Here is a 22,466-nt window from a genome sequence, read left to right as displayed (position 1 = left end):
CCGTGTTTGAATTCTGGATAGAGTGGGGACCGGGTTGACGTGATGTTCTGCTGTGTTCTTTGAGGAACAGAGATGCCCAGCTGAGTTTGTTGAAGGGCTCTCGGCTGGAGTGTGGAGATCTATAGTCTGAGGCTGCAGAGAACATGGATGGAAAAGAGGCAGGTTTCTAAGCTTTTGCTGGCTACCACAGGGCTGTTTATGGCTCTGACGTGTAAGGAAGGCCCTCCAAAGGCATTTTGTTGAAAGAAATGTTTATTATTTTATTGGTCAAACAGTCTCAAACAAATTCAGAACAAGTTTTCACATTTTGAGCCTTTAATGCAAAGACACTATGTCATGCGTGAGAGAAATGCTGACCCAGGGGAGCCCTCCCCTGAAGCAATTAAATGCCAGGACAGTCAGGCGGAAGGAGACTTGTGGGACAGAGTTCTGCTCAGAAATCCTCCTGAAAAGGGACATGATTTAAAGCTCATCTGAAGATTTTTTACAACATAAATGTGCCTGAACAACTTGTAATCTCAACTTCTTAATTTCGAAACAAAATACCCCAAGTATCAACTATCCCTTTTAAATAAAAAAAATAATCAATTTATACTCTTCTTAAAAGAACTCTAACAATGTAAAATAAGTTCCAATTCCATATATATATATATGTACATTTATAACTTAGGTGCTCTTTTGCTCTATATACTTTTATTCATGCAACAGTGACAGAGGACTGGATGTGAGGCCCTACAGAGGCCTCTCTGAGAAAGCAGTGTAGCTCCTCACTCTGGCGAAGAACAAGGGGGTGTACATCTTGTCAATCTCAAAAGCAGTAACTGCAGTCTCACCAGTTGATCTGGAAAGAAAGCACAAAATTACCAGTTACAAGGAAATTTCAACTCATTTAAAATCCTTACATATTTATAGGGGAGAGCTTATCTTACGCTTTAGTCTTTTTTATTTTGAATTCATCTCAGTAAACTAAAAATGATAGCAGTATGATAAGAGAAAACCGCAGGCCCAAAATTGTGTCACTTAGACCGAGTTCCCAAACCAGGGCCCAATACCTAATCTAAATGCAGTCTCAAATCAGTCGGGAATCTTCTGATGGGAGTCCATGCGTCTGCCACATGGGCCCTCTCCACCCTGCGAAGGAAGATGAGGTAGCCTGCATGATACAACTCTCTGCTCCTCCCTCTGAGGGAAAGCAGCACTACCTGGAACAATCCTTCCTGCCTCTACCCTCCTTTTATAAAAACCTTCCAAGTTTGTGCAACTCCTCTGAGCTCCCCTCTGTACCCTTTAGATGGGATGCTGCCCAATTCAGGACTTGTTTAATAAAGCCAATAAGACAATTAAAATTTACTTGGTTGAATTTTTGTCATTTAACAGATTTGGTGGCAGCAACAGGATCTAAAGTGAACTTGTGGCAGCGCCTGGGGATGAGAAAACATAGGCGTGGTACCTGTGAACCTTTGGAGTTCACTCTTTCTCACAATTCTGGGCCCATGGGTAAGTTCCTCTCGGTTATGGGTTCTTTGTCATCATTGCTGACACTCAGGCTCCCCAGCTACATGGTGTCCCTTTACAGGGCAGGACAGCTTATACAGTCTATCGCTAGTGGGGATCTTGGAGGCCAAAAAGCCACAAGAATTGGTGGGGATGGGTCGAGCATTTAAGGCCTGTTACAAGTGCTCAAAACCTCAAGAAGACTGCTGGGATGGGGTAAGTTGATCGTAAAACAGGTTAGCCTGGCACTAGGTCACCTACCAATCTCCAGAAACTTCCCAAGCACAAGGTACCCTGTGAAACACGCACCACCCTCCACCCCATGGCACATCCCTTTCAGGTGTTTGTTTAGCTCAGAGGATCCCTAAATTCTGAAGGATCAAGTATGCCACCTTCTGGCACACCTGCTTATTTCATGTCTAAGAACTACAGTCCCAGAAGTTTCAGATATCTAGCAAAAATGACAAAATATTCCTAAGCTTGTTTTGTGTCCTGAGGAACTCGGCCTGGTAACCACCAGGTCCCAAAATAGACTGATGTGGGTTGACTCTGTGACTAGCGTCCTACCAACCTGCTGGAGCCCTCAGAAGATCATGACCTAGAAGTACAATGGCCGTTACGTGGAAGGTTCCAATTAGGTAAGATCATTTAAGAAGACCTGAAAGCACAGGTTCCCAATTAAACAGAATGGGACACCCATTTCATGTGGCATGCAGACGCCTCCAAAAGGTTTCAAAATTCCAAAAACAGTTTCATTGAAAGGTTTTATTGCAAAAAAGTTTAAAATTAAGAGAAAAATGTAGGTACCTATAACAAGACTGTAAGACTGAGTACTCGTTCTCATCTGAATTTTAAAAGATTACATAAACATCAACAAAATTCTACCAAGTTAAGGGCCTTACAGACACCCTGTTATCTACCTTCTAAGCAGGGCCCTCATATGAGCCCCTCTCAGAGCTGACAAAGCTGAGGGATTTTCTGATAAACTGCTACATCATTCCTTAGACAGTCAAGGGGAAACCAGCAGATACCAGATCGTGCCGAGGGGATCCTGGACAAACTGGCAGAAGCCAGCAAAAGGTGAAAATTCTTACCAGCGTCTGCTGTTCCAAATCTCTGCCTGCCAAGTCAAACAGAAAATAAAATCACACTGTCCTTCCCTTCTAAATCCAGGCCCACTGGTTAGTGATCCCTTCTTTCCCAGGGACAGCTACTGTCTTTCCTGTTTACCTGGTTTTGCACAACTGGGCTTGGCTTTCTGCCTACTTGGGACAGGCAGGTTGTTGGTTCTATCTTTTGGCCATCACTGTGAGTGATTCTAAATTTGGGCAAGTTGATACCCTCTGTATCCTCCTTGCTGATCCATCTTTTTTACCCAACAGAAGCTATTCAATCCTGCCCAAAATACGTAAAGTTAGAACGATGTACCAGAGGGGAGAAAAGCAAACTGAGGATACTACAGTTGGACAACTGCAGCAAGCTCTGATGCCATGTAAGTTCAACAATCCAGTTCTCTGGACTGAACTGAAAGCAGTTGTCCTTGTGTTACACGTCTTTACAAACCAGCAATGTAGCTCTCCAGGCAATCGAAAACTCCCCTATTCCTTTACCAATCCCAAAATGTCCCCTACTCATCTCAGACAGCTTGTACATTACTGGCCTTTGGAAACCAAATTTCTTATAGAAGGAGCCTGCATTTTTTCCTGTGCTTTTTAAATCTAAATGTTCAATGTTCTACCTGGTCTTCTCCAAGAATTCCTTAGTCCATCTCTTTAAAATACAAACTCAAGGGGGCACCTGGGTGGCTTAGTGGGTTAAGCCTCTGCCTTCAGCTCAGGTCATGATCCCGGGGTCTTGGTGATCGAGCCCGTTGGGCTCTCTGCTCAGCAGGGAGCCTGCTTCCTCCTCTCTCTCTGCCTGCCTCTCTGCCTATTTGTGATCTCTCTGTCAAATAAATAAAAAAAATCTTTTAAAAATAAAATAAAATACAAACTCAAGGAGATGATTCTTATCAAGAAAAAACAAAATGGGTAAAGTCATTTGGAACTTGATGTATATAAAGAAAACCTTTACCCACATAGCCAGGTAACCTCAACACATTCAACCTACCAGGAAAACAAAACTCACATCTGACTTTGATAAATCCTGTATTTATTTTAGGGCAGGATTTGCAAAACCAGCAGTAAGGTCTCTGAGCCAGCCTGTTCACATGTGTTTATACATGTGTTGTTAGTTATGTGGTACTTTCCACTTATGGTATTGCTAAAACAAATTTGTAAAAGCTCTATTTAGTGGGTTTGAAGGCAAGTGCCTGTATTGGATGGGCATTCTGAAAATCATAAAGTCAGAGACTAACCCAAATGGTTAAGTGCATGTGATCCAGGAAAAAATATATGATATAAAAGCTAGATTATGGCTGATGGTTTAATTAAAAGACATGGTTTTAGTTATCAACATTAAATATTAAACTTATTCTACCTGAGTTTACTAGCCATATAAATTCACATTCTCTAAGATGTATGCACACAAAACATAATAGCTTAGGAGAATGGCTGACTTTGTCTAACACATTAGACAAAAGTGTTTGTAGTAATCTAAACATAATTCAGGACAAATAAAGCTAAGCAAGACAAAAGTTTATAAATGAGATTTTTGGCATATGTCTACTTAGTTTTCCCAAACTTTTTAAATAGACTAAAACCTTAAACTGAGTTAGGTTAAAAGATAAATTAAATTAAATGCATTAAATATCTAAATCGTTTCCAAATAAGATAAAGTACTAAAACATTAATAAACATAGGTTTATCTACTTTTGGCTTCATATTACAGAGAAACTAAAAGATTTAAAAAGGCTAATGCTACACTGAAACATGTAAAACAGCACATGCTTCAAGAAATTTTAAAATGTGTTCCTAAGTAAGTGAATTTTTTAAAAATGCTAGTTTAACAGTTCAAAATTGCTCATTTCTTAGTTTTCATTAGAAATTAAGGTGTTTTTTTTTTAAAAGACTTTATTTATTTATTTGACAGAGATTACAAATAGGCAGAGAGAGAGAGGAAGGGAAGCAGGCTCCCCCGCTGAGCAGAGAGCCCGATGATGCGATGATGCGGGGCTCGATCCCAGGACCCTGGGATCATGACCTGAGCCAAAGGCAGAGGCTTTAACCCACTGAGCCACCCAGGCGCCCCTAGAAATTAAGGTTTTTAAGAGTTAAGAATTCTAATATCTTTGTATTTCAGGAAATCAGGATATGTTTCTCATAAAATAAAGTATGAAAAAAAGGGATATACTTTTTCACTAAGGGAAAAGAAAGTAAGTTTGTCCTAAAATAAAGCTGGTTGTTAAAGGAAAAAAAAAAAATTGGGATGTAGAAAAGAGGTTGTAAAAGGTTTGTGGAAACAAATCTTTAAAAAAGAATTTAATGTGTGGTCAGACGGTAAGATTAAAATATATTTTTAAAAAATGAGCTTCAATACAAAGAAAGATGGTACAAAATTAGAATTTAGTTTTCTCTCTGTTAAAAAAAACAAAGTTTTCTTGAATTTTGGTCTGCTTTTGATAAGACTACAATTGCATAACAATCTATAATCCTACTTTTAAGGCAAGTGCTTTAAAACCTTTTTTAAAAATTCTGACAGACTTTCAAAGGACCTGTTAAACTAATGAGGCTTATTCACTGTTAAGTGAATACTAAGCCTTCTCTGTGGCACAAGTGGCTAAAGTCCACCCTGCGTCCACAAACATGGCTCCCCATCAGCAGACTTGCCAACAGCCTGCTTCTAAACCAAAGACAGTGAAATGAGTGAGCATTGACTGCAAATTAAACACACACTTACAGAAACCCAGGATGGCCCGGTTCTTCCTGGCTCCCTGACAAATCCCACATTTTAATTTGTGCATTCCTTCACCTACCACAGCACAGTGACAAAGACTCAAATTATAAACAGACATTGATAGACTTTTATGAAAATACAAAAACACTCTATCATTAATGTCTGACCCGTTTGGTCACCACCACTCACCACGCCCCACCCCCATAACCGATTTTTGTTCCCAGAGGCCTCCAACGTCTTCCCTCTGGATCCTTTGAACGCTTGCAGCTGAACCTCATTCAGGTGCCACTTAGTATGGATGGGTGATCAATAGGTTCTTATTCTTTTTTTTTTTTTTAAGATTTTATTTATTTATTTGTCAGAGAGAGAGAGAGAAGAGAGAGTGCACAAGCAGGCAGAGCTGCAGGCAGAGGCAGAGAGAGAAGCCGGCTCCCCGCTAAACAAGGAGCCCGATGCAGGACTCAATCCCAGCACCTTGGGATCATGTCCTGACCTGAAAGCAGTGGCTTAACCGCCTGAGCCACCCAGGCACCCCTAGGTTCTTATTCTTTTATGTATGTCTTCTAGATGGGTTGAGATTTCCCCTACTGTAAGACTGATGTCCTCATAGGAAAAACCAACCGGAAAAAAAAAAAAAGACTTTAAACTGTGTTTCCCACTTCGGGTAGATTTCCACTATCTCTAGGGACCAAGGCAGCCATTTCACTGGACAAATCACATAAGCCTCAATGAAAACCTTACAAGCTTCTTAGAATTCTATCAATACACAACCTTCTGATCCCTTGGCGTCTCATGCTTGTGTGACCAGCTACTACTGTAAGTCTCTAATGTCTTATGCTCAAGCCTGTCATCCATAGATTCAAGAAGCTTTCCTGGATCCCAATTCAAAGAAACCTGTTGATCACAGCCTAGAGTTTGGTGACTGTATAAACGTTGCCAGGGGAAAACCACTCTCCAGCCCCACTGGAAAAGGACCTTTCCAGGTGCTCCTGACCACTGATACTGAAGCCCTGGGTACACATCACACAGAGAAGGCTCCAGTCGACCTGGTCCTGTACAGTTGCTAGAGACCTCCACACATCAAAGTGACAAGCAGAAGTAGCAGACTTCAAGGCAATCTTCTTCCACCCCGGATGACAGATGGACTGCATACGCTAACTAAATGTAAGCCCTTTCTCTTTCCCTCTCCTTCACTCTGGCATTGGCCTGGAAAGATAACACCCTCATCTGTATCTTCCAGGCCACTTCGTGGGAGGAGTATAACCTCTGGAATTTAAAACGATCTTTTATTTCAGGCTAGGAGATAATCTAACTGTGCTTCTAACTTTTCACAAGCAAAATAATAGAGCATTGGTCGAATCTCCTAAATTTACATTGTTGAATTAAAAAGGAAACATTTATGATTCAGATTCACTCCTTTTCATAGGCCCCAATTTCCTTAGTTAGGGATACATATAAATGAGGCTCTGACCAATTCTCAAAATTATTGCAAAATCTGCTGCTGAAGCAAATTTTTGGACTCTCTAGCCAAAGTTGTCCTTGATTATCTATCTCTTAGCTGAACAAGGAGGTAGGTATCTATATTTACTATCATTAATTACTATTAGTAACATATTACTATCAGTAATCCTGCTTTTCATTTAGCATTCTGACATACGCATTTTCCTACACTATTACTCTTCAGAAGTATTTAAGAATAATTTAGTAATAATAATTTATTTAATAATAATTAAATTTTCACTGTCTGCCTGTACCACAATTTCCTTAATAATTCCCTCCTTTTTAAAAAAGATTTTATTTGAAGAGACTGAGCACAAGCAGGAGGAGGGGCAGAGGGAGAGAGAGAAGCAGACTCCCCGCTGAATGAGGAGCCTGATGTGGGGCTCAATCCCAGGATCATGACCTGAGCTGAAGGCAGATGCTTAACGAACGGTGCCACCAAGGTATCCCAATAATTCCCCTTCTGTTGGAGATTTATGTTGTTTTCATTGTTTGGTAATTAAGCTGCTCAGAGGGGATTCTGCTTGTCCCTCTCCCTCTGCCCACCTCGGCTCTCTACCCCTCTCTGAAATAAAATCTTTTTTAAAAAATTTGATATTTTTGATTACATCCTTTGAACAGATTGCTTAGGAATGCTAATAAGTAAAACGCTCCAGACATTTTAAGGATCTTGTTAAAATGTGATTTAAGAAGAATTATAATCCTAAAATAGAATTTAGTGACTTAATATTTGCATGATCAACAGCATTATCCCAGTGGGGTTGGGAGGGGAAGCAGATAGTAAGTAATACTACTACAGCCTTTTATTTTTGTCCCCCAAAGGGATAAATAAAAAGGCAGAAAATTCAAGTAACTTTATACATAGAGTAAGGAAGTCAATGTGAGCAGTAGCAGTTACAAATGACACCTATAAAAATGTCCTTTTTTCTCCTAAAACATGATGCTTTCTATTTATTTGGTACTATGCTGGGTTTGGTTTCTTTCTATGAGAAGAAAACAGAACATTTCACTGCATGGTTTACTGAAAGGAACAAAAAGGAGATAAATGACTGCTAGGTAAGAATGAAAAAAAAAGAAAAAAGAAAAATGCTTTCTCAGTTCTCAGGACCTTTCATACAAGTGGGGAAAGTGTGGAAATACGCCACAGAAAGTTTTCAACCCTGTGGCTAAGGTTGTGAAGTAGGTTAATAGAAGGTGACCTCAAAATTTGTCTCCAAGAATTCTGGATTCCATTTTGGAAGCAAGAGCCATCAATCACACACCAATATTCTTTCAAACCTGACAACAGCAAACCTCACTATCCACACAAATTGATGGTTCACTTACTTCTGTACTGCTCCTTTCTCACACACATTGTTGTGTTCCTTAATTACTGCTTACAGGTAAATCCGAACACAAAAAGCTTTAAATAGGAAACACCTGATAGATTTGGCTTTGGAATACGTGACATCCTTTTAGAAGACTTACCCTCCTTGCTACAATTTTATTAAAATCAGTGTATAATCCCAGAGGGTAAACCAACTGGAAATAAAAATTTTTTAAAAAATGTAAGAGTGAAGCACTGGAGAAGAAAAAAGATTTGAGGTTTTAAAAGTGCCTTGAGTAAGTCAATGAGGAGGTAACACATGAACAGCGTAAAGGTGATGAGTACCATTCTAATTCCAAAGTGGTGGCACCCGTTCCCATGCCTATTCCCACGGCCACTGGGGAGAGCACCACCTCCTGGTCCACTCTTTTGCATGCCTGACAGACTCCTCTAGAAAAGACGGTCATTGGCCAGGGACGTCTCTGTGGTGCCACTATCACACTGACAGCTCTCTACTTAGAGCACAGAAAACTCTGGAGGCATCTACAGGGGCCATGTAATACTCTGTAATGTAACGTCACGGAACATAAAGTGGTTTCATAACAGAACGTTAACCCTGAGGGCTTTCAAATCAGAGAGTTTGCTGAGCCTGATATGAAGTACACATTTATTGTGCAGCTTCGGCATCTGTACTACATTCACCTACCTGTACGTGACGTGACAAGAATGATGGATCCAGATGAGTTTGTTGAACCTCTGGTGGCCACTGGAACACAGCTGGAGCCCAACATGAAAACTCTGATCTGCTTCTTGTACGGGGACGCGACGGAAATATCTGTATTTATAGTCAAGTGGTTTCTATAAAAGAAAAAGTGTGTGAGCTATCATGAACCCCCCTCAGTCATCATGTAACTATGACAGGCACCTATCATGCAAGGGTAAAGTAAAAGTAACATCTTCTCTGCACACAGTAGGGGGGGTCTTGGATATCAAATGAGAAGGTGGATGAGTGCCCTGAAAAATGGTAAGCACTCTAAAAATAAGGTTTTCTCTCCTTCATCGGCTCAGTTACTCAACACAACCACCCCAAGTGTTAAGTATGACTGTACACTGCTGTTTAATGGCTAAAAGAATGAAGACCCAGGAGGTCAAACAAGTTAACCAAAATTACACAGCAGTTGCAGAGTTGGAAATGAAAACTTCTGTCTTTTCCATGTAAGCCTAGTATTTCCTTCTACTGAAAATATGGCAATTTTTAAAGAGGCAAAGTGATAAATTGGTGAAAGATGCAGAAGCAGCATGGGGCAGAAACTTACCTTTTGCAATAACAGTAAAAGAGTCAACGAAGAAAGAGATGTGGACAACGTTCATTAGAATCACGCTTTTGCAAATACTGGTGCTAACAACACAAGCATGCCAACACTATCCATGGTTTCACTGTTACCATATTCTGAAGACAGAACTGGTACTCAACACAGGAGTTCCTATACAAGATAAGACTAAACAAGGGCCTCACAACTCCCCAGTTCTGACCTCAGGAAACTCATGCCAAAGCCACAGCCACAGCCACAGCAGCTACCTCTGCCCCTTAGACAGCTGTCCCAGATCCCCAGCGCCTACCTGAGGCAGGCAGAGAAGCCAGCCACCAGTGGCCACAAGGTGAAGGGACTCCAAGGAAACCCTGCCCTAACTAACACATGATGCCAGAGAAGAGAGGAGCATCTGATACAAGGAAAACATCTGAAAACCATATTAATTATAAAAGCATTGGGCAAGGGGTGCCTGGGTGGCTCAGTGGGTTATGCCTCTGCCTTTGGGTCAGGTCATGATCTCAGGGTCCTGGGATCAAGCCCCACATCGGGCTCTTTGCTCAGAAGGGAGCCTGCTTCCCCCTTCTCTCTGCCTGCCTCTCTGCCTACTTGTGATCTCTCTCTGTCAAATAAATAAATAAAATCTTAAAAAAAAAAAAAAAGCATTGGGCAAGTATTTATTCCAACTACATCACAACTGACTCCTTGCGTACCCATTTTTAAAACCAGGATTGAAAAACACATGCAAGAAAAGTTGTGCAAAAAAAATTAGGCCCTCAATGTGTTAGAGTTAAAAATATTCTGGAATATAGTAATTCAACAATATTTGCTTGGCATTTTTTTTTCCTTTTGTAAGAACAGGAAGAAGGGAATTATCTTACTTTAGCTTATTTCCAGTAGAAATTGAAATTCTCTGTAAGAACATCCTTGAGAAAAAATTATCTATATAAGCTAACTTAGAAAGGAAATCCCTTATGATTCAAAATAGGGATAGCTAAAAAACATATTCAGGTATAATTTCACTAGTTATTTCATAGCACATTTGGCTTTACAATTTATAATTTCTAAAAAACCTAGACCAGAAAAAGAAATCACTTAGAGAAAAATAAGCTGATCCAATTAAAAAACCCCCACATTTCAGAAAACCCTCCAGCTCTCTTCAGAGAGATGTTTTAAGTCAACATATATTTTGTGTAACAGTATACATTATGAAACAGTATTTTCTTATCCTTTCTAATCAGAATGCTTGAGTAAGTAGAGTACTGAAATAAACAGAGAACCTTTAATTCCAATCACATACTCACCTCTTCTTTTTTCTTAGTTATCACAGCAAATACTTTGGTCTGATTGTCTGTATCTTGTGATAAGCGATAATGACCCAATAGAATTGCATCAGTTCTAAAAATTAAAAAGTACAATTTAAGTTCAAGTCTATTAATCAGTTGTTACATGTATTTAAATAATCCAGGAAGTAATGTGTTCTAACAGTGGTTACTCAACTTGCCCGAGAAGAATCAGCTAGGATGTGAGTAAACCTAGTTTGCAAGGGTTCCAAGACCTACTGAAGCACACTCCCTAGGCAGAGAGTCCCAGGCACTGGTGTTTTTCCTAAGGGCCTCTGCGGAGTGCTGTTTTCATCAGCCGGTACTAAGTTAAGGAAGCACTGGATTACATTAACCTGCAAGTAACCACAGAAAATGTGAACTGGACAGACAACTACAGAAAAATACTACCTGGTATTCCTAGTTCTTAAGCGAGGAACAATGGACTGGGGCTCCTCGGGGGTTGTCAACACCATCACAAGGCCATCAGGGAAGAATCTTATGTACCTGTGTAAAAAGAAAAAGAACACCAAAAAACACCACACACACACACAGTATAAAATATGTTCTTGTTTCCTGGCACCTAAACCTGTTCACTGCTGTGAAATCAAATCAGAAATACCATGGGCCAAAAAACCAGCAAAACAACATTAAAACAAACATGACTGGCAACCCATGAGGCCAGTGAAAAAGAAGTGAAAACAGTCTGTTATTTTTCTTAGAGGGAACTGTCGAACTTTCAGTTTTATTCCTGAATAAAAATAAATATACCTCTGTTAAAACTGTTTTTTTTTCCCTAAAGCACTAATTAAGTCAAGAGTAAGACCTAGTGATCATACACAGTAGTTCACATGTCTCCTTATTTCTCAAGGCCAGTAACATCTGATGGACAGTAAGGCTGAAAGAGCACCAGCTAAGTGAAAAGGCAAATGAATCCCACCAAAAGCAAAAAACAACAAAGAGCTCTAAAATGTAAAGGGATTCTTCGATTTAGAAGCTAGGAGGAATTAAATAATTTGTATTAACCTCTTGGTTCTTTGAGTTCAGTTCCTGTTACAAAACTGGAGAAAAATACTGAGGGTCATTTTGTGGATAAATGTGAAGGCCACAAACAACAGTTGCCCAGTAACTAATGAACTAATACTTGGAGAGAGAGAATTTTTCACTCACTCAGTTTACTACAGTTGTACCTGTAATATTCCACTTGGTGCCAGGCTCTATAGAAACCATCAAGAGACTGTTCCCCTTGACGAATATATGTCGTTTTACTGATATACACTCCTATAAAAAGAAAGTTTTGAGGTTTTTTAGGTTTTGTTTTTTTTTTTACAGTTAAAATCAGCTAACATGTTTCCAGCTTTATTTTTACTGTGGTTTCCTTTAAGTATGATTAGAGTACTTAGATCTGTTACAGAAAGTTAAGATTGTGTACTTATCAAAATCAACATGCTAGACCACTATTTCTCCTAAGTTCTGAAGAGTTCAACTTACCATCAAACCGAACACGGGGCCTTTCTAAAAACATCTCCCTCCAGGATGTGTACGGAACAAGCTTAATACAGCTTCTGCCCCAAACTTTCAAGCAGGCCAAACGCCATATCTCAGGGTCTCTAGGTAATAAAAGCATAATATCAACTTATAAAAAAGGCTAAGTCCCTGAACGCAGAAATATTTCTGCAAGAATTTGATGAGCACCTGCAAGGCACTGACCAGGGCTCTGGAGACAGACAAAACAAAGCCCCTGCTCTTTTCCTTGTGGGAAAGCAAACCATACCAAGAAAAGTTTCAGATAGTGTGCTCAGTGCAAAAACAAATGAAGCAGGGTAAACAGGCAAGGACAGCTATGGTGGGGGAGGAGAGACTACTTCAGGCACAACGGCAGGGAAAGTACCTGGGCAGAAGCCATAGCAAGTGCAAGGCTCTAGGTGGGAGGGTGTCTGGTGCGTTCGATGAAAACCACATGGTTGCAGCTAACTAAGCCAGGTTCACAGGTTGCATGACTGGAGGGGCAGTGAGGGGCTTAGAGGCTATTTTGTGACATGGATGCCACTGAAGAGCTCTGAGTATGATTTAGGCTTTCTAACTCTGGTGGTCTGCTCTCTGGGTGCTCTAGGGGTGGAAGAGGGGTAGCAGGCCACTGCCATAATAACCCAGACCAGCTATAACGGGAGGAACAAGAAGGGTCCCTGGACAAGGGGGAAATGTCAGATTAAAGATCTATTTTTAAGGTAGCACCCACAGAATTTTTTATGGGATTAGTGTAGAAAACTGAGTACCTTTTTTTTTTTTTTTTTTTTTTTTTTGAGAGACAGGGAGAACGAGAGAGAGAGCACAGCAGCAGAGGGAAAGGGAGAAGCAGGTTCCCTTGCTGAGCAGGAAGCCCGACACGGGGCTAGATCCCAGGACCTCAGGATCGTGACCCAAGCTGAAGGCAGACAGTTAACCAACTTTGAGTCAACCAAGTGCCCCACAAACTATATATTTTTATGTAAAATATCCATGAAAGATTACCAGTCTCAAATCATTTTATACTAAACTATGATTATTCTTCACAAAGCAGTATTTTTAAAAGTACAGGATAACTTCTAATGGGCCAAAAGAAAATGCTAGTGCAATCTAAATTTAAGTCATTACCACGTAATGGTATTTAGAGTTATTGTGAAGGTGACTCAAGTTTATTTTCCTAGCACAATTCTTTTTCCAAATCAGCTAGAATAGCATGCAAACTGCTCTATGGAAGTAATACGTGTGACTACATCTGCACCCTGGAAATCCAGTGCACTCTAGCCTTTAAGGGCTAGGTGGTTTGGGAAGATCACATAAATACAGCTTAGGCAAAACCGTCCATTCTAAGTTTTTACTGAATATCGATCAAGATTTTTTCTTTATCGAAACTGGCAAAAGACCATAATTCTTTCTTCACCCCTGCCTGAGTTGTTTTAAAAAGATGAAGTACCTGGCACAGATATAGAATCCTCTGCACACCTGCGACAGCTGCTCTAATGACCTGAGGTCTAAGTCGCTAGACACCACCCATCGGAAGATGTACATCAGGACCTCCATCGGCAGCACTGCAAAGAAAACGTCATCCCTTCAGTGACCCTCCTTGGTTACTGGACGGTCTCATTCTCGGGTGCAGGCAGCTTCACTACTCCCGGATTTTGTGAATCACAGCCTCAGTATGGCTCAGAGAGTAATAATGGTTTCGGACGTCAAGACACAAATTTTTTTTCAGTATAGAACAGACCAGAAGCTACTTTTATAAAGCACCTTTTCCTTCAAAAGATCATTTTATCACCAAGAGACATTAAAATAAATTAAAATAGTCTGATATGTATATATTTATATCAAATTATGTACGTATACGTAATCCATATTGCATTTGCTAACACTAAAACTTACTTTCATCTCCTTGAAAATTTTCAAGTGTCTTTCTCTAGAAAACCCCATAACTAAACAACACTTAACATATGAAAAGAAAAAAAAATTAATTTTTATTAATATCTTTTTATTTATTTGAGTGAGAGAGTGTGAGCACAAGCCAGAGGGGCAGAGGGAGAGAATCTCAACTAGACTCGGAGCTGAGCACAGAGCCCGACACAAGGTTCGATCCCAAAACCAAGAGTCTGGACACTTAACTGACTGAGTGGCCCAGGTGCCCCAAACACTCATTTTTAAGTATGTAGCCTCTGGGGTGCCTGGGTGGCTCAGTTGGTTAAGTGGCTGCCTTCGGCTCAGGTCATGGTCCCAGGGTCCTGGGATCAAGCCCTGTGTCCAGCTCCTTGCTCAGCAGGGAGTCTGCTTCTCCCTCTCCTTCTGCTTGCCTGTTGCTCCCTCTGCTTGTGTTCTCTCTCTAGCTACCTCTCTCTGTGTCAAATAAAAAAATAAAATCTAAAATAAATAAATAAAAATGCAACCTCTCTCAGGCTGAAATGCCTCATGACACCTGTCTTCCTCTAATTTTCTTGGGCAGCTTCGATAACTCAGACACCCTTTTAAATCTTCAATGAATCAAGAAGGGCACCCTTAAACTGTACTCCAAACTCCTTTCTACTTCAGATTTTGAAAGCTTATTAGTATATGTAAACAGTAATTATAACTAGCTCTCCCAACATACTTTGAACTAGAGCAATTATTTGGCTAGTTACCTGGCCGGCCCTGTAAGTTTGGAAAATTTAAATCTAAAGTAAAAGTGTACCTCCCTGAGTTCTAAGAGCCATGCACGCTTACCTGATATGTGAGTCTGATTGCTCTCCAGCTCAGGCTGACACAGTTTGAGCACAGACTCCTGGAACGTGAGCTGCTGCTGGAAGCACGACAAAAGGTCTGCCATCTTGCTGTCATCGTCATTATCTTCCATGCTGAAAAAGGAGGGAGGTGAATAAATTAAGTGCTTCACTCCACAAACATAGAGTTTAGAAACTGATTTTTGATAGTACTTTCAAATCTGCTTTAGAAAAAGTTATCTAAATGCAAACTGTCTTAACTACTTTTTTTGATTTTATAAAAGTTTACTCTGCCTCACAAAGGAGGGCCATACCAAATTTTTTGGCGAAAAAAGCTTCAGCCATTTTCATTCTCACCCAGAAAGAACTAGAATTTTGGATACAAATGTTGAGATTTAATTAGTCCATTTTACTGTAGAGATTTCTTGAGTTAGTGAAAAAGATAATTTCAAATGATTTTTAAAAACTTATGTAAATATATTCCATACTAATGTGACTACAATCCATTCTAACTGGATAAAAATCAAATATACAGATGTCATCTGTGGTACTTACTTACCAAGGGTTTTCTAACAGATGTGCCTTACCACCCTACCTTAAGAGAGGAAAATATGTAATTTAGAAATCTTAGCAGGGTCCACAAATCATCTATCATTCATCCAAACAAGGGTAATTCAGTGTTTAAAAAAAAAAAATCTGCCTTTAATTTTTGTTGAATTAACCTTAAAAGCGATCAGATATACAAAGCAGCTTAGATGAGAATAAGGTCCAAAGACCAAGAAGGGCTAATTACACCACAAGAAAGGCACGTGTGGCAGAGGCTAGATGGGTACAAGGGCTGCTCTACCAGCACTTCACAGAAGGCAGAAAACAAGAACAAAACCAGGAGAGTGACTTTCAGAGATTATAAGACCTGATAAGAAAAACACACCTTTATCCTTCAAGAACTTTCACTGCATCTGGGCTTGTACAAAGGGATGGGAGAGAATAGAAATGCTTCTTTAACATTTTTAATACAGCCTTTCTCAACAGCACCTGCATCTATTCATCAAACGGGCCAAGAGCTGGGTCTAAATGCCCGCCAGAGTATAAAGAGGCTTAGAAAAAGCCCACATGATTCATTTTGAGTTTCAACTACCTCATACTATTAAATTTCATTTGGTGAACAACACCATTAGCCTCCAAGTTCAGACAGACAGTTAAGACTAACTTCACTGGGATATTTTTATTATCCAAAGCTTGAGTGTTAATACTGCAAGCAGTTAAAAAAAAAAAACACTGGCAATGAGCACATGTTATCCGTAAAAGTAACTTCTTAATTACCTCATGACAGAGGTAATACCGTAACATAATGGTAGTATTTTATTACTAAAAACACTATTTTCCTATGTATTGCTCATTTCTAACCTGACATTCTCTCATGGGTAGAGAGACTCTCCTCCCTCTAATATCAGCAAATTGAGCTTTTGGAGATAGATTAAGCCAAAAAGAATTTTCTATAATTGGCCTGCAAATCTTTTGATCTTTGTCCATGTAAAACTATCAATGCCGCTTTATGACTTTGATGCAAGAGGCATCTATCCAAAGAAACATGGCTTCTATCCTACACCTGGGCTTTTAAACAAACATAGTCTTAACAATGTCCTCCCAGATACCTTAAGAGAATAATAAAGTCTTGTTATAATTCAGCATTTCCGTAATAAAATGAAAAACCTTTAAAAAAATGTGTAACTTCAAACATATCAAAAAGGAGAAAAACTAGTCTGATGAAACCCCATGTACCCATCACCCAATTTCAACCATTATCAACATTTTGTCAACTTTGGCCTAATTTTATTTTAATAGATTTGACTTTTTAAAATAGGTTTCAGGAAGGTGAACTGTGTCTTTTAATTTACTTTCAATAATCACTGCTTTTATTTAAAAAAAACTCTTGCCACCTTATCTTTGTTGTATCTGTTTAAAATGTGCATTCCTATATTTTAATCTTAAAATTTCCCTAACTAAAAAAAAATTTCTACAGCTTTATAAACAAGTCTTTATGCTAAAGACTATATAATTTAACAGAATTACCACCATCTTCTTATCATGTTAAGAGTCAACAGGGCAAAGACGCTTAACTTTAACAAACTCTATGTATTACTGTCTATCGAATTATATACGCACTAGCTGTTTCCAACGCCATCACCATCTGGAGACCGGGTATAAGTAATCTTGAACTCTATATCAGGTACAAGTTGCATAGCCCTACGATAAAACTTGATGGCTAAAAGAAGAAATAAAGCTAAATTAGCTATGACCACACATTTTTTGTCATTTCCTTTGATTACCTATAACTGTGGTTTAATTTGGTAACTTTCTTTACAAACAGCCAAATTCCTTTTTTCTACATGCAGTAGTAGTTCAGTGAACAAACTTATTTCCAAGCCTTACTACTCAGAAATAACCTTTCTTTTTTCTAAAGCTAACACATTATAGCAGCTTAAGGACTGTTAGCCCTTCCCACCTTCTCCCTCAGCCTCACAGTTAGACGCGATCTTATGTGGTTGTCTTTCTTCACACTTTGGAAATGTAATTGCTGTAGACCCGAGAAAAACACTTTTAAGCAACCTTTTGTTTCTAGGATGCAGAGTTAAGGGTAATCAAATGCTTCCTACTAGGTAGAAGAAAGACTTTTTTTAAAAATTAACCTTCAAATCCAATTTCCTTTAGTCCAGCTGCCTATTACTTAGCTAAATAACATTTAAAACCTATTTTCTTATAAAGTTCATGGCCAGGTGGTTTAGAGCTATGGTATTTATCACTCTCTCCCACAAAGCTATACAACTGAACTTGAGACTGCAGAAGTCAACCAGCTCTTCTTCCCATCGACAGACTCTATTCAATTCAATATATTCTGCTGTGTTCTGTTACTCTGGGTGAATTACTGTACACTAAATGGAGATGAGAATCTTACAAACTAATGAAGACTGTGGAGGGATCTCACCATTTGGGCTCTTTTAATATCTGAGTGAAAATATCACTAGAAGAAACTTGCAAATAAAATACAGTAATCCTGAAAATGTTATTTTGAGGACATTTTCAAAGTGATTCAAGCACAAGCATTTTTCCCATGCCCCAATTATTAGCTTTACTATCACAAAATGGAAGCCTACTTACACACCTAATACAGTAAAATGCCCCACTGCTCTGTTTGTTTATGCATTTCTAATGGGTTAATAAAAGAGGTAATTAAAAGAGGTAAATAAAAGAGGTAATTAAAGCTGAGGGGTAATTCCTTAGTGTAAAATGTAAACTAGTAAATATGTATATGTTCCAGAAACTATCTTTTATATTCCCCCCCAAAGTAATTTTCACCCATAAAAGAATACACTATTTTAAAATGAGAAACAGTTATTTTTAAGACCTTAATATAATGAAGAATTAATAAATACTAAAACCTAAACGTAGACCAATATGATGATGGTTCACAGCAATATTTTTTGAAAAGAGGTTATAGAGAAATACAATATTTAGTTTTGATTTGGTAGAAAACAATTTTAAATATAGGGAGACTGATGTCTACATAACAAATATATTCTAGTTAAAAAAAAAAAAAAAAACTGTTCAGTAACTAAGAGTTGTTATTCAGAAATGTCATGACATATGATCCTGGGCCCTGAGTTTTTTTACCTTCATAGAGAGCTCCATTCTGTTCTTCTTCTACTGCTTTTAGGAAGAGTTCTCGAGCCTATAAAAATAGTGAAATGCAATTTTTGAAAGTCTGTTTTAAAAATGAGTATGCATGGCAGTATAGCCTTTCTAACACAAGTGCCAGAATGATTGGATACCCACAGGCAAAGTAATGAACCATGACCTAAACCTCACATCTTACATAAAAATCAACTCAAAAATGGATCATGGACTTAATCGTAAAATAAAAAACTTAGAGGAAAAAGAATTTTTTAAATCTTGGGAGACCTATGGCTGGGTGAAGAGTTCTACTTGATCCAAAAAACACAATCCATAGAAGGAAAGGTTGATAAACTGGAACTCATCAATATTAAAAACTTTGGCTCCATGAAATACCCTGAGGATGAAAATGTAAGCCACAGGCTGAGAGAAAGAATGTACGAGCCATTTACTCAACAAAGGACTGTATTTAGAATAAAGAACTCTCAAAACTCAACAAACACAAGCAATGCAATTAGAAAAGACAATATATTATACAGAGAGGAAAGGTGGCAAATGGCACATGAAAAGATATTCAACATCATTAGCCACTAAGGAAATACAAATTAAGATCACAGTGAGGTATCACTACATGCCTATCAGAATAGCTAAAAAGGAGTGACAACCCCAAGGTCCGATGAGGCTGTGGAGACGCTGGACCACTCAGATACTGCTGCTGGAAACATAAAATGGTGCAGCCACCCTGGAAAACCCCTGGGCAGTTTCTTTTAACCAAATAGGCACTTACCATACAACCCAGCAACTGCACTCCTAGGCCGGAGAAATGAAAACTTACATTCATGCAAAAACCTGCACATGAATATTCGTAGCAGCTCTATTAATCACCAAACACTGGGAACAACCCAAATGTCCTTCAACTGGTGAACAGTTCAACAAACTGAGGTGCACCCATACTGTGCAATACTACTGAGCAATAAAAAGGAACAAACTACTGTTATACACAAACCTGGATGGATCTCAGGGGAATTCTGGTGAGTGAAAAATGCCCACCTCAGAAGGTTATATACTGGAGGATTCCATTTTTGCACCATTTTTTGAATATCAAAGTTACAGAACTGGAGAAGAGATTAGTGACTGCCAGTGGGTAGGAATGGTCAGGGAGTGGGGGACAGGAGAGAACTACAAAGGTGCAGAAAGAGGGAGTCCTGTGGTGCTACCACAGTCCCGATCTTGATCGTGGTGGTGGTTACAGGAAGCTACACACGTACTATTTATATACATGCACATAAAAAAAGTGCTTACAAATCTGGGAGGTCCGAATAAGCGCTGTGCATTATACCAATGTCTATTTCCTAGCTTCTGATATGGTACTATAGCTATGCAAGGTGTCACTGCTGAAGGAGAAGGGTGAAAGGTACACGGGGCTTCCCTGCACCTAGGTTTCTATAATTATTTTCAAAATAAAAATTAAAACAAGATGAATATGGAAGTTTTTAGTTATCATGGTAATTTCAATTACTTAATGCCAAATTGCTTGTAAAATATTTTGTGTAAACATGAGAACCTCTATGGAACAGGAAAAATGGAAAGTATAACGTGCCTATGTCATGTAAGTACTAAAAAGAGACTTATTCATCAGGTTTATTAGACAGCATTCCAAATATTTTCAGTGTGAGCACTTTCAAAGTCTTCCAGAAGAAGGAAATAATTAATGCATCATTATACATTGGTTCAATTCAAAATGTAACAAAATACTGCATTAAGACCTTTGCAAAGGTGTTAACATTTGAACAAGTTTTTTCTCCTTTTGGGCTTCTACTAATAAATTCAGAAGCATCGAACTTTTAGAGACCAAATGAATCTTAGGCATATAAATTGCCAAAGACAGTTCCATAAAGACACTGTACCTCTAGAAAGAAGCCCGTGAGGAATGGTGGTATCATCCAAAGCACCTAGAAGTAGTAGTGAAGGATGGACATACCAGTATACTTCTGCACATGAGGAAAAGTTTTATTTCATAAGTTACGTGCTTATGTCACCAGAATACAATTACAATGATCACTTACTTAAGACTCTGAAAACTCTCATGTGCAATTAAAAAAAAAGTTCCTTTGTCACAATGTCCATAATACTTAACTTTTCTTCTTTTGCCAGTTCTTGCTTTCCTTTGGTGTCTGGTGCTTTCAGTAAAGAGCCTTTTGATGCTCTGCAAGGCCGAGTTTCTAAATTGCTAGAGCCTACACCTGGAGCAAGTTCAAACATCCACTGAGCTCGGAACATCTGGAGCTGTGCCTAAGGAAAGAAAAGGACTTTAGGGCTCACCAAGGAAGAGCAGCTCAACCCTGGACAATTTATCAACAGGCCCGACATCAATTTCCATATAAATGCATACTTAAGACTAGGAAACATGGTCTTTTAAATTACTAAATCAATATCCATTCAACACGTTACCTTCTAAAATACTGTTCTGCTTAAATCTTCGAAAAAAAATCATGAAAAGTTGCCTGACTGTCTATATGGGAAAAATCTAATGGTATCAGATAACCAAGTTCTGGTTAGAGTTGGAAAGATAAGCCATCTCCTAGGGGCTGAACATAAAAGCTTTCAAACATTTGTTTACCTGGAATACATCATCTACTAGATGTGGAAAGTACTGTTAATAATTCTGTAGTTGAACCCTAAGTCCTTCTTTCAAAAGGAAAGAAGGTCCTTTTTTTAAAAGGAACTATTTTCTCTAATATATGTCATAAAAAATTCTGAATATAGAAACTGAAGTTTCCCAGTGTGGTGGACTCTGCTGTGCTGCCCAGATCCCTTCAGGAATGAAGGCACTGATCAGCCCGAATGCTGGGACTGCTACAGAAACAGCCCTCAGCTGTCAGCCCGTGTGGGCATCGCCTACACAAGATCACGCCTCTTCCCCGGCGATCGCTACCCAATGACTGATCAACAGCTGATAAAAGTGTAAAAGGCTCTGGTTCCTCCATACTCAGAACTCCCACAGAATTGGCTGAGATGGTCCTTTAAGACGGTACAGCAGCTAGACTTCTCCCTCTGCCCACTCCGGCCTCCTCCCTCTCCCCCTTCCATAGGTGTAGATCCCAAAAGAACTCCCTAGTACACTTTCCTCATCATAGTTTCTACTTTAAAGTCTGTTCCCTGGGAACCCAACTTGAAATACTCCTTCTCCCAAAGAAGGCCATTATCAATACGACTGTGTACATTATTCCTAGTGTTTTTTTGAAGAGGCATATATAAAATATGTAAGTTTTTAAAATAACTTTTCTTGCCATTCTGAACAGTTCTGGTTCCCACCCAACCGCTTCTAACACAAAACATACACCTTTGCCCTACAGAATCTTTAGAAACACTGAATGTCTGCTAGATGATACATTCCAAATAAGTATTACAAAGCTTAGAAATTCAGTAAGATACACGAATGTAACTACAATAAATATTTTTCTATTTTAATGCACAAGGATTTGCCCCATCCTATTAAATGACTGCAGTGTATTTCAGTGTATGAATGTACCATTACTTAATACAAATGACGGATAATTAGGTTGTAGTCTATTTTTTCATATTATGCTATAATAAACATTCTTGTACATATATATTTACTCAGTTTCCCCATCATTTCCTTAAGATTAATTTTCTACAAATAGAATTGCTTGATCAGGGGTGCCTGGGTGGCTCAGTCACTTAAGTGTCTGACTCTTGATTTCTGCTAAGGTCATGATCGCAGGGTTGTGTGAGATCCAGCCCCACACGGGGCTCCTCCATACTCAGTGGGCAGTCTGCT

At 39.0% G+C, this 22,466-nt stretch overlaps 1 protein-coding gene across 1 annotated transcript in view; it reads right to left on the bottom strand.

Moving 5' to 3' along the window:
* Positions 1–234: 234 nt before the first annotated feature.
* FBXO9 (F-box protein 9) overlaps positions 235–22,466 on the bottom strand; it is a 44,034-nt gene continuing 21,802 nt past the window's right edge. The window contains exons 3-13 of the mRNA XM_080805312.1: positions 20,803–20,956; positions 18,665–18,724; positions 17,159–17,258; positions 14,997–15,127; positions 13,723–13,837; positions 12,258–12,376; positions 11,957–12,047; positions 11,178–11,273; positions 10,749–10,842; positions 8,841–8,992; positions 235–841 (exon numbers count right to left, since the gene is read on the bottom strand). Of these exons, the coding sequence (XP_080661438.1) occupies positions 733–841; positions 8,841–8,992; positions 10,749–10,842; positions 11,178–11,273; positions 11,957–12,047; positions 12,258–12,376; positions 13,723–13,837; positions 14,997–15,127; positions 17,159–17,258; positions 18,665–18,724; positions 20,803–20,956 (1,221 nt within the window). The 3' untranslated portion in view covers positions 235–732. The remainder of the gene's footprint in view (positions 842–8,840; positions 8,993–10,748; positions 10,843–11,177; positions 11,274–11,956; positions 12,048–12,257; positions 12,377–13,722; positions 13,838–14,996; positions 15,128–17,158; positions 17,259–18,664; positions 18,725–20,802; positions 20,957–22,466) is intronic.

The sequence above is a fragment of the Martes martes genome (assembly GCF_963455335.1).
Source record: "Martes martes genome assembly, chromosome: 6".
Classification (NCBI taxonomy): domain Eukaryota; kingdom Metazoa; phylum Chordata; class Mammalia; order Carnivora; family Mustelidae; genus Martes; species Martes martes.
This window is presented reverse-complemented; position numbering and strand designations above follow the sequence as displayed.